Raw genomic sequence first — 19,732 nt, 5'->3', positions numbered from 1 at the left:
GGCAAAAGTTTTTGAACTGTAAGATTTTTTCATGTTTTTTAAAGAATTCTCTTCTGCTCACCAAGCCTGCATTTATTTGATCCAAAATACAGCAAAAGCAGTAATATAGTGAAATATTTTTTACTATTTAAAATAACTGCTTTCTATTTGAATATATTTTAAAATGTAATTTATTAATGTGATTTCAAAGCTGATTTTTTTAGCATCATTACTCCAGTCTTCAGTGTCACGTGATCCTTCAGAAATCATTCGAATATTCTGATTTGCTGCTCAGTGAGGCAACATTTTATTACAACTGCATCCATCTATTTCCCCTAACAGTAAAATGTATTGGATGATGTGTCACCAACCTGTACATGTATCACTGTATGTGTCTAACTATATATCAGTAAATGTGCATTGTTCTTACAGAGAGCATCTTGCCATATTATTAAATAAAGGAAAAATAGGAACAAATAGGAAAAGGGCAAAAGTTAAAAGAGTTAAATAACATTACCTTGAAGTACAGAAATGTGTCTAGGAGAAGAGGTGGCACTTAGAAAACAAAGAAACACATCATCCATATTTCTCTACCTGACATGGCTGCCTTTGACTTGAGCTCTCCATCTGTTTCTGAAAGGTCTTGAGGGGTCACCAGAGCCTCACTGTGCCCTTTATGCTCCTCCCAGTCTCTGGCTGGTTGAGCATGTGGTGTCTGTTTCATGCTCTCTGGAGAGGGGAGCTTCCTCTTCCCCATGCTCAATACCAGCTTTTCTCCTTGGGCCACCGGGGACACATCTGGACTCTGATGGGTCTGGAACTCTTGGGCAGGTTGAGGGTGGTGAGGTGGGGAGAGGGTCTGCCCATAGTAGGCAGGGCCAGATACATTGGGCATGGTCAGGTGGATGTCACCAGCGTGTTCAGTGGAAACGGTTGAGGATCTCAGGGCCGAGGTAGAGGTGGATGCAAAACGAGCTTCACCCACAGGCTGCAGCTATGAGAGAACAATAAAAGAGAAGGATGGAAGAGTTTGAGTAGAAAGGGGAAGATGGAAGATTTGAGAGTGAACAGTATGAGAAAGAGAAAGATAAGAGCATGACGGTACATTGGTTGAAGGGAAAGAGAGGGATGGGATGAGAACAAAAAGTGAGTCAGCATGGGCAGGAAACACCACATTCATCAACTGTTCATCAGCAGACACACGCCAATCACGCTGACTAATCAAAGGCTGGCTTAGTGCATTTCCTGTAGCTGAAAGGCAAGCATCAAATCAGCCAATAACAAAACCATTCACAAAGCCATGCCCTTTATATATACTGAACCCGACTGTTCCTGTCATGCCCTCAAAAACAGACACATTGAGTCACAGACACAATCAAATAAATTTAACACTACTGTGTCAGCATGGCTTTAGGCAGAGTTGCAGTGTACATTCAGAATAAGTAAGTATTCCAAATAAAGTAAGCATTCAGCACTGACACATTTCTCCTAAAAACACTCAAAACCTCCCACTCATTCATTAGGGAGTCTTCATAGGGAAAAACAGAACATCTTCAATGACAACCACTGAACCACAGCTGACTCTCCCTAGACAACTGCTTGGTCACATTGCATGGGTTGTGACAATTTAAATATTCATATAATAGTAAGTATAGAAAAGAACAATAATGAATAGGGGTGGGCAGTATGTGGAAATGTTACTTAAAAGCAGTAGAGTCTTATTGCAGCTGAAAACAACAAAGTGCCTCTTCATCTTTTTAAGTAACATTTTGCATAACTATACAGTTTGATTTGTTGGGTTGTATTGCTTTCTCACCACAAGCAACCACCCCAAAGATTTCAATCAGATCGAGACTCGTTTAGGTGACGTCAGAATGATTATTTTAGTAACAGCACGTTTACGGTGTTTATGTATGCCTAAACAAACTGAACTAAGGGAGAAAACACGGCAGGTTCCAAAAATGGGCTATATTAATACTTTACTATAGCCCATAGTGATTAGAAATAGTTCTTTCTTGATTCGAGACACATTCCAGTCTGTATTTTCACAATTTTTCCATGCTTCGTCATTCTGTAATCACAGAAAGCAAAACACACTATAGCAAATTTCTTTGCACCGTAACCCAACACTAATGATGTTTATACATAAAACACAATAAACAGACAAAACATCGTATCTGTTAACATTTCTCAGCTCAATTTCAAAAGCACAAAGACTGCAAAGCTTGTACTTGAGCTACCAGCAATCTGGAACTACATTCACATAAAGAAGCATGTCCATGCCTTCTTTGGGGTTGTACGATCATCTAAGCAAGATGCTTAAAAGAAATGCCTGAATTCAGCCTAATGGCATATAGGGACATATATGCTGAAGCATTAGGACAACTGCTTCTAAGACACGGGACAATGGTTTTACTGCAGGCAGACTAAAACCTTGTTTCCTATGAAATATTATACGGTTCTATAGAGGATCCTCACATGTTCCAGATCACTCAGAAGCTCTGAGAACTCCGATTCCTCGTAAAACATCTCAGAATCATCCTGCATCAGAGACAAACCCCTTTAAACGCTCAATCGTGTGTATCTGATTGTGTAAGAGTAAGATTGATCACGTCTGTGGGTGTAATACTTCAACATATGCCCAACAAACTTAAAGCAGGGTGCACAGTAAGAATGGGTGATATGAGCAAAAATATAATCACAATATTCTTAAACATTTTGGTTGATAAGATAAAATAATCCTTATGACAATTTCCAAAATAATAGACCTATTAAAAATTTGAAAGTCCAACGACACAATATAAATGTGAGGTTATTATAGATTAACTGAACAACCCCTGGGTGTTGACTGTTCAATTAAAAAAAAAAAAAACCATCACATTAGCTTTTCAAAAGTTTGCTTTCTAATTACGAATATAGTGCATTATAAATTTAGTGCATCTGTTTTCATTCACACTACACACATTAATACTATATACGACATACTTTTTAATGGCTACCATGTAAGTATTTAAAAAATAATTAAAAAAAACCCTTCTCAGACATTATGCAATTTCAGGATAAGCCTGTGACTTCTTAAGCCCAGATTATTGTCTGACTTGCTTTATAGCTTCATTGTTTTAGTCTTTTCTCTTCTCCTCCAGTATTTAACTGACATACACCATATGGCCAAAAGCATGTGCACACCCATATGAGCTTAATTTAATGACCAGGCATGATTCATGGTTTAAATTACATGATGAGTAATGTACTAAACTGATTCTCAACTGTGGCATGTATAAGCGTGGTCTAATTGTTTAATGAAGAGAGAGAAATGATACATACCTGTTCAACCTCTACTAGTGTGATTGGCTGAGTCTGGTAGCGGGTATTACTCCTACGTGACCGAGTGTTTCCCCTGGCCCGAGGTCCGTGGCTGGACGGCTGTGCCAGGCGGTTGAAGAGTGCCATCTTCTCTGCCAGACTGAGCGTAGAAAGGTCTGGCTCCTCTTGACCATCCTCTCCTGGAGATGCTTGGTGAGCTTGATCCGTCTCCACTGCCTCCTGAGCCAGCCGAACCTCTCTGGCCTGCTCCCTCACCATGGAGTTATGCTGAGATGATGCCTGCAAGCTGTAGGACACATCAACACCAGACTGTTCAGGAACACTTAATGTGTTTCATATTAATTCCATTATATCACCTGTAAGGCTGGGCTGCATGACTGTATTTATCATATATAATTATGATAACAATAAAGAATTACAACATTTTGTGTAAATAACTACTTGCATAAATTTGGATTAAACACACGTGCATGCATAGAATATACAAGCAATCGTGATTCATGTTACAGCATGAATAAAGCGGTGTAAACATAATCACATAAAGAAACATTTTGGCAACATTTAGACTGTGTTGTTTATTCAGCAGGCCATTTATCCACACAAATGAATAAATGTCTGTGTTAAACATTTTCAAGGATAATTAATACATATCTTCATTAAGATTATATTAGCATATGCAGATAAACATGTCATGCAATTTATATGCACAAGTTGCTGATGAAGAAAAAAACACAAAAGTGACATGACTCAAATCCATCCCAGCAATGTGTCTCACTTCTACAAGTAATTCAGACCCATTTTTTATTAACCGTTACCATTTAATGACCTTAGAAAACATTAATAACATCCCCTTTATGTATACAAAATCAGTAGCTAATATAATTGTCATATCCATATGCTTAACATGTATTATAGCTCAACACAAGTCAGTGACGATCAGGATAATTTTATTTGTAGTCATGAAATTGTGGGTGTGCTTTTGAAATGATCACTCTTAATTCTAAGAGTAAGTAATGTAAACTAATGATCTGTATTGGCCTGAAAATACCACAAGAGGGTGCTGGTTCTTAATTTGACTTTTCAAAGTTGTAAATAAAACAGATTATTGGAGTATGCTTTACAGGAAAATGTTTTTTTTTTCTACTTCAAAAATTTCATGTTTAATTAAATTTGTTACTTCCTGTTTCTTTGCAATTGTTTGGAATTTCTGAGTGAAAACTTTCTACACGAAATAAATATAAAAAAAAATTAAGCTACACAACTGTTTTCAACATTGATGATAAAAAAAAGGTTTCTTGAAAACCAAATGTGCATATTAAATTTATTTCTGAAGGATCATGTGACACTGAAGACTGGATTTTAAAATATATATTAAAATAGGAAACAATTATTTTAAATAGTAATGTTATTTCACAATACAATTGTTGAGCGCTTTTCTCATGATACACAAATCTAAAGAAACTTAGACATTTTTGTAAAGACATCTGTGAACGTGCAAGCTCTCAGTGACAAACATTAGTATTGATAAAGGTGACCATGCCTGTATTACGCACACACGCTCATGGGAGTGTTTGTATGTGTGTCCTGGGTACCTGTATTTGGTCACAGAGCTGCTGACTAGAGTGGGACTTGGAACACGTGTTACAGAGGTTTGTACAGTCACAGACTGTGACAAATGGCCAGGGACACTTTAAACCACACAAAGAAACAGAGACTGAAGAAAACAGATCATAGCTACATACACCACATGAAAAAAAAGGAAGGGATAGGACTTAAAGGTCCCCTGAAATGCTTAGAAACATGCAGCGTTACTCTATGTGTTGACATCATTTTAACTGAAACAGGAAGACAGGGCGGGACATAAAGCAGCCCCGCCCCTTTTTAAAATAGCCAATATCGTTCGTTTATATCACAGCTTGGGCTAGAGCTGTTCAGAGCCGTTGAGCTCCGTAAAGCCGCATTTGACAGGGTATGCCAGCCACAATCTCATCCATAATGCTATAAAATATAGCATTCTGTGTACAATTCAAATAGCTCCGATACATTTTGTGGTCTGCACCGACTCGCGCATGTGATCCGCTCCGTGCTATCGTGTCTCTGGGCCGGAGCAGAGTGTGTGTGCAGTGCGGTGGTTAGCGTGACACAGCGCGAAACCAGACTTCTTTTTTTCCTCAATGGAAAGCATATTTACACTGTTTGAATCGTTCCCTGTCCCCTATATAGTGCACTACGTGCCATTCACTGTACAGAAAATACTAATTCTGTGGACAAGTGACCGATTTCAGCCGCGGCTTCAGCGTCTATTTTATAGTGTAGGGGGTAGGCGCTTCGGATTCTAGAGAGCATTTGATTGGACAGAAAGTTTGATGAGAAGCTGAAGTACGATGTGACATCAAAAAAAATCGTTGAACCGTTTTGGCGGAAGTGACGAACTGCAAGCTTTGAATGCTTATATCTTCTAAATGCAAATTTTGTCACTGTTTTGGAGCACACTGCCTTATAGATAACCTTAAGACTAACATATTGATACTAACACCCAAAAAAACTTTAAAAATAGAAAAAATAGCATTGAGTAGAACGTACAACTTGTTCTGAAACCATATTCAATTGTTGACTGATATATGTTGTATGATGCTTACACTACAGTTTGGGATCTTTTTTTTTCTTTTGAAAGAACTTTTATTACTTTTTATTACTTTTATTCAGCAAGGACACATTAAATTGACCAAATGTGACCGTAAAGACTTTTATATTGTTACAAAAGATTTCTACTTTAAAAAAAAATGCTGTTCTTTAAGGCCTAACTGTTTTCAACATAATAATGTTTCTTGAGCACGAAATCAGCATATTTTAAGGATTTCTAAAGGATCACGTGGCTCTGTGACTGGAGTAATGACTGGAATAAATAACACTTTACAATATATTAAAATAGAAACCAGTTAATTCAAATTGTAATAAGATTTCACAACATTGTTGTTTTTACTGTATTTTTGATCAAATAAAGTGAATATAAGAGACTTCTTTCAAAAATATTAAAAATGTTACAGACCCACCAGTGAACAGTAGTTTATCTTGCCGAATCTTTTAAATATTCATGTTGATGTAAATGTTGAAACTAACAAATGTAAACATTTGGTTTTTTTTTGTGCCCTCAACCTGAATTACTCAACAAGTCACATACTATAGAACTTACGTAGCAGCAATGACCACTTCCTCTGAGGTGACCGGCTGAGTGCGGGAGCGATCCTGACCTCTCCTCAGCCTCCGTTCAACAACAGGGTTACGGCTCCATGCCTTCAAAACTGAACCATCTGAAGTCTTCTCGAGCTCCTAAGAAACAGAAAAACTTTGTATGAAAGCTTTACACCATAACTTAAAAAAAAAAAATCTAAACATTAACATACTGCATTTGACTTTACTAGCTTGTTCAAGATAACTGATGTTTCCTTTTGCTCAGGTTTCTATTAGACTCACTAAATTGTGTTGTTGGTCACAATTTCTTATGCGCGCTTCATGTAACGGGTAATTTGTGTGGTCTGCATAAATGACCATTGGGTTGTAGCCAACAAAGAGTGTTTCAAATAAACCACTTAAAAAGAATTTGGTTAGGATGCTCTCTTTATAGACAGCAGAAAGAGAAGCAGCTCACTTTCAGGGTTTGGAACAGAAGCAAAGACACACTCAAGCACCACATACCCTGAAGAGAGAGCGCTTGGCAGCTACACTCAGCTTTGCTCTCTCATCCAGCTTCTCTTTATCTACTGGAAAAACACAGGAAGAAGAGAAGGGAAAAAAATTAGTCACAAGCTTTTTCATGAGAACTATTTCATGAAATCCCAAGGCTTTCAGAGAACAAACACAATGCTAAACACATGGTAGAAAGATTACACAAGCAAATTTCTGCTTCTCTACTCTGATTTCACACAGGTTAACCTTAAGAAAGACACAGCAGTGGAAAATAAATGCTGTACATCTACCAAATGCAACATATTATATTAAAATCTGCTCTAATATAAAGTGTAGTATGATCTAAGCAACCTTTAAAGGGACAGTTCACCCGTAAAGGAAAACCTGTGACCATTTACTCACCCACATTGCTTCAAACCCAGAGGATTTTTGTTATTAAGTTATTTTAAATGAAACTTGAGAGATTTCTATCCCTCCATTGAAAGATCAGGTAACCAAAACTTAAAAGATTCATGTGTTATTAAGTTTCATAAAAAATATCTTAATGTGTGTTTAGAAGATTAACCAAAGTTTTATGGGTTTGACATGACAAAAGGGTGAGCAAATGATAGAATTTTAATATTTGGGTGAACTATCCCTTTAAAGAGGTCTTATAATATTATTGTTTAATTTTTAGTCAGGGGTCCACTTACGATTTTGAGTCATTTTCCCCAATTTGTGTAAATGGTCTGTGAGTTTGTCTTACACTATGCGTTCACACCAGTAGTACAATTAACCGTTTATATCAAAGTATTAAATATATTGTATTTTTTAAATAATTTTTTTCATAAATTTTTTAAAAATTCTTCCTCAAGGCAGAAAATGTTAGGGTCAGCATTAATTCAGCACAGTTTTATTCAGCAAGGACGCTTCAATTTTTAACTGATTAAAAATAATAGTACATTTAAAAATGTTACAAAATACTTTTTCTTTCCAAATAAATGCTGTTCTTTGAAAAAGTCCTAAAAACGTATTATGATTTTCTACAATAACATTAAGCGGCAAAATTGTTTTCATCTTTGATAAGAAATAATTTTTCTTGAGCACCAAATCAGCATATTAGAGTGATTTCTGAATGATCATGTGACACTGAAGACTGGAATAATGACTGCTGAAAATTCAGCTTTACCATCAAAGGAATAAATTACATTTTACAATCCAAAAATTAAAATAATAATAAAAAAAATGTATTGTAATAATATTTAACAATAATAATGTTTTACTGTATTTTTGATCAAATAAATACAGCCTTGTTAAATATATAAAACTTACATTTTTACAAATCTTACCGACTCCAAACGTTTGAACAGTAGTGTATGTTTGTTTCAGTCAACACTAAAACATTGCAATGCAAATTGACATTGCTTACACATACTCTAGGACTAGAAAAGCAAAGCAGTACTAGCTTTACTAGAGCTCCAGATTGCCAAAAAGTAGGTCTGTTGCTCTCTGGAGTAATCATGGATACTCTAGCCAAACTGCAGAGTCAACTACTTCTGCCTAGAGTTATCTCCAAAGTCACAGTGGCATGTCTCCATAAGCTTTTCCAAATTAAAATAAGCTTTGCCCCATCACAAAGTTGCAAGCAAGACAGCAACTAAAAGCTGTTAGAGTGACTTTCTATTTTTAAATAAAACAATAGAAAGGCATGTTATATTAAACCTTAAGTGATGATACAGATTGTGTAGTGTATGCAAAAAGAATCTCAGACTTACCCTCAGCACTCGGTGGTTCAGGGCTTAGACGAGACCTAAAGAGAACAAAAGTTGAAGTCTTTTAAAACAGTTACAATTAAGCATTAAATCGATTAGGATTGGAAAATGATTAGGTCAACCAGCTGACTTGGAAAAAAAATTGCAATAGTGTAAGCAGACAAGCACAGCAGGATATTTAGGAAAATGCACAAAGCGACTAGTGGGAAAGTGCTGAAAACACAATCAGAACTGCTTAATCCACAGCGTTAGACAGAATTATAGATTTCGTCACAGAAATAGAAGAGGGGGGGGAAAAATGACAACAAAGAGCCTTTCATAAAAACCACTGACCAAACCTCCGGATTAGAATCTACTACACACGAAAACATTTTACGGTGTGTTAAAGGAGTAAAATATAGCATTATTTAGAGAGCCAAAGGCTAACTTTAATAAGCAATCAGTGCATAAATACAGTGCAGTTAAAAACCAGTCTGGTTTTAGTTTTCTGGGTTATTACCGAGTGTACATCAAGTGTTATTTTAAATTTACACTCCAGGATAACTCTACAATACCGTGCATAAAACTATTCAAAAGTCCTACCGGTCCGACTGTTCGCACTCAGTTGATGTGATAGGCTGCGTTCTAAACCTCTCAGATGTAATTCTACTCTCAGTGGGACAGATATACCGCAAAGGGCGACGAGATGAGCGATCTTTGACTCTCTCACTTCTCCAGGGTGCATGTGTATCTGGAGGCACATCTTCTGCCCTATTACGTCACAAAGCATGACTGAACAAGGCAGCATTGAAGAATGGCAGGTGCACAGGCATGAGAGAAAGAGCAAAATGCTAATGCTGGATGAATATTTCATCTGAGCATCCTCACAGTGGGTTAAACCAACTAATGAAAACCCTACAAACATAAAAAAAGGTTAAGAATTATTCTGTCAGCACAGCTATCATAAATACATCCATAATTGTATCTAGAAACACAAAGCTGCCAAGCCAAGGTAAGACAAAAGACAAGCAGAAATGGTTAATTATTACTGACAAAGTGTGCACTAGACAAGCTGAGCAGCATGATGGCTTAAGGAATAGAGCATTAAAATCTGTTGGTCAGCTTTGAATGAGCGATTCCTCTGTAAGATCACAGGGTCTTTTCTTACAATTGATTCTCCAAGCAGTTACATTAGATGAGATTTTGATTAACTGCATGTTAATCGTCAATGTTAGATATGTTAGTAAGTCGACACATATTGGTAATGTACCACCACCTACAGTTTGGCTTTCCGGGGACTCGCAACACTTTCCAGGTAGGTGTGGCGGAGTTGGGCAACTGAAACCCTGGCATCATGGGATGGGTGATCGCCATTGGGTACTTTCTCCTGAGGGGCAGCCTCTCTGATTGGGTTCTGGATGGCGTTCTGTTGGACATTTCCAGTATCCAGAGGTTTAGATGAATTTGGCATATATCTCCCACTGGAGGTCTGGACTGGAGCATAGCAGCTAGTGTCAGCCCTTTTATGGGCCTCTCGAGCTCTTGCTTGCATAGACTCTGTGGCCTGAAGTTGGGACACATGCTCTGTGTAAACTTCCTGCCTTGACTGACCTCCACGCCGCCCTCTGGGGTCATTTGCAACATCCTCCCTCCTGTGCCGACTGATGCCTGGGTTTACCTCTACATTGTCAGTTTTTCCTCGGCATGGGTCTACAGTGCTCTGTTCGTTCTGCCGAATTTCAGAAGGTAAAACTGCCTTCCTGCTTGGCAGGAGCCCCTGCATCCTCACATCCTGTTTTCCCTCCAGTTCAAGCACTTCTTGAATCTCTTGTTTATGCCTGGAACCGGATTCGCTGCCCATAGAGAAGTAGCTCTGGCACCCCAGGTCATGGCGTTCCTCTTGTCCAGGGTAAGTCAGCCGCTGTTTGGCTGGAGCATCAGGGAGGTTCCGATTGTGAGGGTGATATTGAGGGTATGATTGGGGAAACTGGTTGTATGCAGGTCCCTCTGCTGTTTGACCCCTGTGAAATGGCTCGTCACGGGCCAGTCTCTCCCTAACTCGGATTCTTCAGAAGAAGAAAAAAGGGTTGGTTACTGAGAATTAAATGAGATATTAACTGACTCTGCAAAAGAATAGAAAAAAAAAACAGAACTGTTTCATGGTCCTGGAAGTGAGTGTAAGCAAGAAATTCTGATCCAACCAAAACAACCCAAGCCACAGAACCAGTCGAAGCATCTCAGTATGGTTTGTGCTTATTAGAATGAGGTTAAAAAGCAACTTTGAGAGTGTTTGGAATAAAATAAAAACACTGAGAAACTAAGAGTGTGTATCAAAGTTGATGTTTTCAGTGGTTGGAATAATGAGAACCATGTGAAAAATTGTTGCGCTTACAGTAACAAAATCAAGCAGCAAATCACAACAACTGTGATATTTGAAACAATTGAAACATAAGGAAACAATCTCAAAGCAGGGGTGCAAGGCACTCCATTCCAAAAAAGTATAGGCAGCTATATTTTCACGTATGAGCCATTTATACGGTGATGAAAAATACTAAATGTAAAAATTAAGACATGTTGTTAAATACATGTTGTTGAAATTAAATAATTAGCTTTTATTTAATGTAATATTATTTATTTCCATATTATTCCAAATTAAATCATTAAACAATTCTCTGGAAAATATCTGCAGTGTAAAATGTATAAATCTGAAGAGAAATAAAATGAAGTTTAAATCAAATATTTTTTTCTTCCTTTGACCGTGGCCCCAACTACCTTACAGCCTCCCGGGGTTCCACAGACACAAGTTTGAAAAGCCCTGCTTCAGATAACAAATGACTGAAAATCCAAGAGATTCAGCTTTGAGAATTCCAAATAAGCTTATTTGTGAAGCCTCAAACCATTTTGATACATAAATGCAGTTTCTTCCTTATATATTATCATATAAATTTGTAGCTATGGGCATCTAAACACCCAGCTAATTTCACACTACACAGCATTTCATTAAATGCTGGGTGAGAGAGGTTTGCTGATAAAGCTAGCTTAGTTTGTGATGACTGGATCTTTAGGTTTAGGTCAGCAGAATCAAAGCTCTCAGCAGGGGGAGGCAAAAGACTCTCTCATCCAAAACCTTTTGCAGTCAGTGCACTACCAGTGAAGGGACTTAAATCACAAAGAAAACTTCCTATAATGCTTTTAAAAGATGTCTGTTTCTTACGGTGCTACACTCTGTGTGTCTATCTCTTCTTTTCCACCTGTTCACCTATGTTAATGCTTGATTTGCATCAGCTGAGAGCCATAACAGAAGTTAGCAAACAACTCAACCATCCTCTACACATTACCCTTTTATGAGTTCTATCCCACACTGCTCTAGTCTAGCTGATAAAAGCTGTTTCTCCTGACCCGAGCTTTACGGCTGCCATCTATACACTCACACTTGAGTTTCACATATGGCAACATGCACTCCGTTGAGCTCCTCTGGACCCCTGTTTAACTGAAACCATGCTCTGCACTCTGTAACTGAGTCATGTGAACTGTTTTTAACCACCTCTAAGTGGACTGTATTTGTAAGGCTATAGAAAAACATCTGTAACAAAATGCAGCCAAAACTATGTTTGAGATGTGGTTCATGAAAAGAAAAAAAAGTGGTTGAAATTTTTTTTACTGTGCAGTAAATGCAAATATAAACACAAAGGTTTATTGATTTAAAGTCTACATTTACAATAAGACCAAGATCACACATTTATGGCAGTTGAACATAAACTCAAAAATCATCTACATTTCAGACTTGATCACTATAACAAAAAGGAAACTGTATTTTTGTACTTTTTTTTTAGAAGGTTATGATTGTGCAAATACTGGTGGAGGTGGAGAGCCCATCCTTCTCCATTTCTCTCTCTACACATCTCTTCTATCTACATTGGGTTTGTCAAATTCAGCAGATATTAAGTGACAAGGAATTGCAAAGGAGAAATAAGTCCACATTATAAAATAAAATATTACACTAGTATAGTCTGTGGAAGAACTTAAAATAATAAAAAGTGACAATGAGAGAATGGGGGGAAAAACAGGAAAAAAAAAAGATGCAAAATGGGAACATAATTGTTTCCCAGCGAACTTGGCTCTGGTGTTTTGCATGACTAATCAAGTTATCACACTCTCCATTTGACATATTGAGCTAATGCAGACCAAATGATTTTACATTCTTGTCGAGTTTGGTGACTCACAGCTCAACAATTTTCTCTTCCACCACAGTGCCACAAACTCAAACAAGTCACACTTGATTCAGTCAGGTACTGAAATACAATAAACCACACACACAAAGTCATTGGACAGTGAACTGTGCCTAGAGTATATTAGCAATAGTTAAGGGTAAACTGCATTAACATTAACAGTGTGGATGGGATGGGTGGTAGAAATGTGTGCGAGGATGGCCACTGTTACCGAAATGATAGGTCCATTATAGTCAGTCTGTGTGCATTGAATTTATTTAATACACGAGTTTCACAATTTGAGTTGAATTACTGAAATAAATGAACTTTTCCACGACATTCTAATTTATTGAATGCACCTGTAGGTCATGATAGGTCCAACTCAAAACCACACCCTGAGCCCTCTACCTTGCTGGTTCCAAACAACCTGAAAACCTTATTATCTCTTTGTAAAACCAGGTTGCTAACATGATCCCTTAAGTAAGAAACAAAGTAAGAAACAGTCACATAATTTACAAATTTGTGCTCCAGTCTTCCATGCTGGAAGTGTGGTACCTAGTAGGGGTGGGCAATATTTATCATCAGCGATAATATTGTAACTGTTGTTTTAATGATATGCGAGCTGACACTGAGTATGTCACTCACCTTTGCTAAAAAAAGAAACGATCTAGGGGGCACCTAGATCAGAACGAAAGGGCACTTTAGCATACATACATACATACAATTTAGCAAACATACTTCTGTTCTTTTACTACTAATGCAGCATCTAGTTAACAAATCAATTACTTTATAATGATATGAAAACATGTACTGTAGTATACTGTATACACACCGTTTCCAAACAAAGCTTGAACAGAATATTTGTGTCCCAGAGCAACACTGTGGTATTTCATTCCTAAATGAAATCAGCTATTTTGAACAAATTGTTTGAATGAATGATTCAGTGAATCACTCATTAAGACAAGACTTGCTGCCACCTACTGATGGTTGACCAAGGTACCAGCACAAAAAAATATTGTTTAATTATTGTTATCGAAAAATCTCAAGATATTTTGTGTCAATATCGCACACTCCTAGTACCTAGATACAATAATTTGCAAAGTGGAACTAGACTACACTAGAAAACACAAGACTCCTGTCATAGTCATTCTTACCTCACATACCAGCAAGGACATTTATAGGACAGGACTAGAGATGGTTTGAGATAGGGCCATGAGGTTAGGTGGGACCACTGTTAAGTGAAGGGTGTCAAACACACCCATAAATCCCAAACATATGGTACCTGGAAGGCCAGTTGATTGGAGAGAGGGTGTCTCCTTCTGCATCAGTCTGAAGTGACCACTGGTTTGTTGACTGGCTACAGGAGCTAAATTAGTTGAGAAACGCCCAAGAGAGTGAACCACTCAACGGTTTAGTGTTTATGCGGGGGGGGGGGGGGTTGGGGGACAAACAAACAAACAAAACAAATGGGGAAAAACTAGAGAAACTATGTTCCTAAAAAGAAAGTATGGCCTCAAATACGTTATGAAAATTGAGCTCGGCCTGCTGGGAACAGGGTTTTAAAGGCCAAGTCCTCATTTGTTCACATTAACTAACCAATCAAACTTTATACTGACATTAAGAATGTGCTCTGGGTATTTCCTGAATATCATTCATCATATTCATTTGTCATTTTTTGGATTGGCTTGATGTTGGGATTTTTAATCCTGCTGGAATTTTTTGTTGCTTAATTTGGCACGCACTTTAATTCCAATGCGTCACACAAAGCACTGACCCATGCCATAAAGAAACAACTGCCAGAGGACAGTAAAGGTCAATGCTAATGGATAATGTGTCATACTGAACAGAGCCCACCTATCTTTAGGGAGCTGTTGAAACACTCCAAACAGTATGCAAGCCAAATCCTGCAAATTGACGGCTTTCTTTTGGGGAAAATTCCTGTGAAAGACAGATTGAGGGGAATACCAGCCAACATTCTTTCCAAGAAAGGAAAGAGTAAGTGAAGGAAATTAAGATTCTAATACTACTTGGTGACTGTAGGATAGAGAGACAAAAAAAGAAACATCTATCATGCTGAGAAGACTCACCCGTGTCTTTGGAGGATGTTGTGAGCCTGCTGCTCAATAAACAGATCACCAGGAGATGCTCCCTGTTCGGGAGATGGCATCATGGCCCTTTGGCCTGCATTAGGTGAGCTGGGAACCCCCATCGTCCCTGGTTCCTTCCCTGGGACCCTGGCAGACCCCGATACATCCATATATGCAGATGGGTCAAGTGCAACCCCTCCACCTCCATGAAATCTATCCCGTTCCTGTGCCCTCCTCTGGTTCTCCAGATTCATCATCCTCTCACGTTCGGAGATGTACTCTGTGCGAGCCCCGATGTACTCTGGATCACAGTGAATGTGTGAGCTGGCCCTATCTACATGATGGCTGGGGGTGTAAGCATTATGGTCCACCCCATCTCCTCCTTCTACCTTTGACCTGTGCTGATGTTCTGAGCCATCGGGCTCTCTGGAGGTTCTGGAGTAACGAGCCGTGTAGACAGTCTCCATCTCCTGATCCAGAGAGATGCCGTAGCGCTCTGATAGCTGACGGCGTCGTTCTGCCTTGTAGCGTGCGATTCTTTCGGCTTTAGAGTCCAGCTCTGCCACTTGACCAGAGCCAGTGCTGTAGACAGACTCTGGTTGGACTGTCGGGGTTCTGGTCTGAACCTCTGAACTGTGCAGATTTGGGCAGTTTGGGTCATTTTTGCCATAGTGCTGAACAGAAACTACAATGAGAGAGAGAAAGAAAGACAATGCATAGTTTACATTGAATCAATACGTCTAAACTTTTTAACAAGTAACCAACCACTAGCAAATCAACTTAAACCGAACATTGTGTGTGCTGATATGCACTACATAATATACAGATGTTAAATGCAAATTATTTCTCATTGCACATTACTTCTCATTCATGTTATAAGTGAGTGAAAGTATAATTCAAAGTATGATTCCAAGTATAAAAATATTAAGCACATTTCACACCTGTACAGGGGTCACAAGTGTCTGCTGCACGGGTATATCTCGGAGTGTCCTCCTCTAGCAGTCGATTGGTAACTAGACCGCCACAGCCTGGGAGATTTTGGAGGACGTCACTATCGATTCCCTCCAGACGCCTTGCAATTCGCTCTTTCCTATAAACAGGAGTGGTACAGGGAATTATTAAATGGCATAATTCTTAATATGGGGAAAAAAAAAACATTTGTTAATGAAACATACTTTGTTTATTAGTTACTTTTCCATATATTTGATATTTTTGTTATATTTATACAGCACCGTTCAAAAGTTTGGGGTCTGTAAGATATTTTAATGTTTTTGAAGGAAGCTTATAGTACTCACCAAGGCTGTGAGTATTTGAAAAAAAAAAAAAAAAAAGTGTACATGTTTGTTTATTATACATTATTCACTTATTTTGGTGTTTTGGGATATTTATGCTACTTTAACTCTGGTGAAGAGCTTAAAACGTGTGCGGTGAAAGAGAAATTAAAGTCTTTTTTGGCAATAACATCATGCTGACAATTTTGTGATTCTGTTATTGTTGCCGAACACCTGCATTATCTGAACTTTGGCTGTGCGTGCTTTGAGAATGATTTAATTTCTCACCTGTTCATGTCCCAACTCTGACTCGAGCTTATACTCTCAAAACGTTTCCTTAATTCTGAGACTAAAAAAAGAGAAAAAGAAAGGCAAAGTGAGAATGGACTGGTAAAAGAGTGAGAGACAGAAGAATAAGTAAATCCATCAAAACCATTACAAATACTGAAACATACACTATATAGTAGGGCTGTGCGATATTGAAGAAAAATGCGATATACATGAGTTTAGGAACTGAATAATAAAAAAGGAAAAATAAAACACTGCTTAGTATTTCCTCTTTGAATTCAATATGCACTGATTCTTATTTCAACTACAAAAGTTATTTAGGTAAGAGCAGTGAGTGATTTTCTCTTTGTCTTTTGTTCATGGCCCCAAATATTGCAAGCTGTAGCGATATGCATATTGCGATATGTACATTTGCGATATTTCGATATATATCACACAGCCCTACTATATAGTATACTGTATTTGTTATAAATCTTAACTCAGAAAAAATAAATATAGCTTATTGTACAATGTACACCACAAGAGGAAAACCTAATCTTTACATAGTTTAGTTTTCCTGATGTTTAATACCAAGTCATGTTTCATGATTTATCTGATGTATTACACTAACCCTCACAGGCATATTGTATCCAGCAGCATCATAAACCTGTTAAATTCTGAGAGCTCTTTGGCAGCATTAACATTTTCCTACAGTAAGACTCAAGAATGAGTGGTAAGCATATAAAACACTAATCCAGGCATTAAAAAAAATGCCAATCCCATCCCTTGTATTTGTTTTCCAGATATAATATATATCCTTTATGATCCTTATACATTTTTTCTTCCTGTGTCACTAAGTATACTGCCATGTTGTTACAGTGACACAGTTCCAATAATAGTCGAGTAGACAAGAGTCTAGTGTGTTATCTAAAACAAAAGCTGCTTACACTTAAGTCGTCTGACATTAGCTAGGAGCATGGCTGACTGCGTTTCCATAGAAGTTAGCCAAATCATTGGTGCATCCTCAATGAATGTTGTTTCAGCTGTAACCATGGAAATATGACACTCAACTGTGTCCAGTCACCAGGAGACCAGTGAAGTGATTGAGAGAAGACTGATCATAGGCTAATGTGTACACACCGCACACTTGTTTCTAACAATGCTTCCTCAGCCTGGTCTCTCTGGGATTCAAAGCTAAGATCTGGACGATGCAATGAAGAGACAGGGCAGTTTAATTCCCTCAGGGCAGGATTTTTCTTTCTGTTACAAGTAGTCTGCAGGTTTTATGAAGGCAAGACTTTTTAAGAAATTTTTAAGACCAAGGAAAGAAAATGTAAGGAAAAAATTGAATATAACAAAATACGTCAAAATAGTCTTTAAATGTATGTAAATGTCTTGTAGTGGCAACACTTCAAAGTTTGAAAAAACTTCCAACAAATCTCCATTATTTTTTATTCATTTTATACAAATTTTTAAAATTCATTTATTCATTCAAGGTTTGAATATCTCTGCTCCCAACCACTAGTATATGGAAATAATACTGTACAATTTTACTGTACATTAATCAGCATTTTTGTCTCATTTTCCAATGCAAATGTGTAAATATTCTTAAATACGATGCATTTACTGTAACTTGAGAAGCAAAATGACAAAAGAAGTCTTGTTTTATGAAAAACTGATCTAAATGAAATGTTTATGATTAAAACAATAACAAATATCTGTCTCAGAAAAATCTACTTAATTTTCAAAGGGAAAACAAGTTCATACCCCACTGACAAATGTTTGTTCTTGTTTGAAGCATAAACTCACTTAATCTTGATTCAAGGATGTTTAGATATTTGTATTGGAAAACAAAACAATAATGCTGAGGAATATATTTATTTTTTGCAGTGCATGCAACATTTAATATGCCATGTGTTTTATGAATTTGAGACTTTCTGCTCCAATTTCCGATCCAAGATCTTTTTAGGCCTTAATTTGTGGAAGGGCTAATTAAGACTTTTTAAGACCTGAAGTAAGGTCAAGTGTGTCTTACTTGCTTAGCTTAATCAATTCTATAAATAAGTTATTTTTAGTTTTATTAATTTATCAGGCACTTTAATATATTTTAAGTAACACAGCATGAGTGTGTTCAGGTTATGTCATGTCAAGTTTTTAGCCAAGACTGCCTTTTTTAGCAGTTTTTAGTTTTTAGCCCTGTCATAAGTTTTTCAGAACACCTACTGTTATCAGCAAATTTACAAAACACACACACAAACAAGGGGAAACAATGTGGACTTCATCCATCAGGAATTAATTATAGGTGAAAAGTGGGTGTTATGCGCTAGAATGGGGCCAAACCAAATGTGAGCGTTTTAAAACAAATGTCTAAACAGTTATTTGGCTATTGAGAAGATATCAAATAGCCTGTGTCAGCGGACAAGGAAGATCATTTAAGAGGAACAACGTTATTACATTTTGATTAAAGGGGTCATATGATGTTGCTAAAAAGAACATTATTTTGTGTATTTGGTGTAATCAAATGTGTTTATCCGGTTTAAGGTTCAAAAAACACATTTTCCACATACTGTACATTACTGTTTCTCCTCTATGCCCCGCCTTTCTGAAACGCGTCGATTTTTACAAAGCTCATCGGTCTGAAAAGCAAGGTGTGCTCTGATTGGCCAGCTATCTAGTGCACTGTGATTGGCCGAATACCTCAAGCGTGTGACGGAAATGTTACGTCCCTTACCATATTGTGATGCCCTGTCCGGCCGGACCGACGAGACAAAACCAATAAAAACCATTATAAACGAGGCATTTGTTGCATCCAGTGGGGACATAATTACGGATTATAATGACTTATACTGTCTTTTTACGCGTTGTATCGTGCCGCGTAACATAAAACCATGTCTGCATTTGTGATCGGAGAAATAACAAACAACAAGCGCTACTCTACACTGCTCAAAACTCGCATTTGAATCGTCAGTGGCAAATCCTTTAAAAATGAAAACTTACTTACAGTCTGTGAGTCAGAACAGCCAGCATTGTAGTCTACTCTACCAGGATCAGGAAACAGTCCTCCATAAAATGTGATGCACACATCTGAATATTTGGGTTGAACTGTTCTGGAACAGTGTTGTAAATACAACTTAACCACTGATTTCTAGTCGTGTCCTCTTTTGGAAGACCAAACAAAG

At 37.6% G+C, this 19,732-nt stretch overlaps 1 protein-coding gene across 8 annotated transcripts in view; it reads right to left on the bottom strand.

Annotated features, from left to right (window-relative positions):
• The window catches only part of LOC107657481 (supervillin-like), a 55,498-nt gene that overhangs the window by 29,731 nt on the left and 6,035 nt on the right, over nt 1-19,732 (bottom strand). For 2 of the 8 annotated variants that reach the window (XM_016445574.1, XM_016445576.1), the window contains exons 4-16: nt 16,575-16,635; nt 15,957-16,105; nt 15,016-15,700; nt 14,211-14,294; nt 10,001-10,786; nt 9,324-9,491; nt 8,745-8,779; nt 7,000-7,064; nt 6,497-6,633; nt 4,896-4,991; nt 3,304-3,589; nt 2,458-2,520; nt 574-973 (exon numbers count right to left, since the gene is read on the bottom strand). In XM_016445574.1, coding sequence (XP_016301060.1) covers nt 574-973; nt 2,458-2,520; nt 3,304-3,589; nt 4,896-4,991; nt 6,497-6,633; nt 7,000-7,064; nt 8,745-8,779; nt 9,324-9,491; nt 10,001-10,786; nt 14,211-14,294; nt 15,016-15,700; nt 15,957-16,105; nt 16,575-16,635 — 3,015 coding nt within the window. The remainder of the gene's footprint in view (nt 1-573; nt 974-2,457; nt 2,521-3,303; nt 3,590-4,895; nt 4,992-6,496; nt 6,634-6,999; nt 7,065-8,744; nt 8,780-9,323; nt 9,492-10,000; nt 10,787-14,210; nt 14,295-15,015; nt 15,701-15,956; nt 16,106-16,574; nt 16,636-19,732) is intronic. The other 6 variants (XM_016445575.1, XM_016445577.1, XM_016445580.1 and 3 more) reach the window with 6 other exon arrangements.

The sequence above is a fragment of the Sinocyclocheilus anshuiensis genome, unplaced genomic scaffold, assembly GCF_001515605.1.
Source record: "Sinocyclocheilus anshuiensis isolate Anshui unplaced genomic scaffold, SAMN03320099.WGS_v1.1 scaffold291, whole genome shotgun sequence".
In the NCBI taxonomy this organism is placed as follows: Eukaryota; Metazoa; Chordata; class Actinopteri; order Cypriniformes; family Cyprinidae; genus Sinocyclocheilus; species Sinocyclocheilus anshuiensis.
The sequence above is the reverse complement of the archived record's forward strand: the minus strand, read 5'-3'. Positions and strand labels throughout refer to the sequence as shown.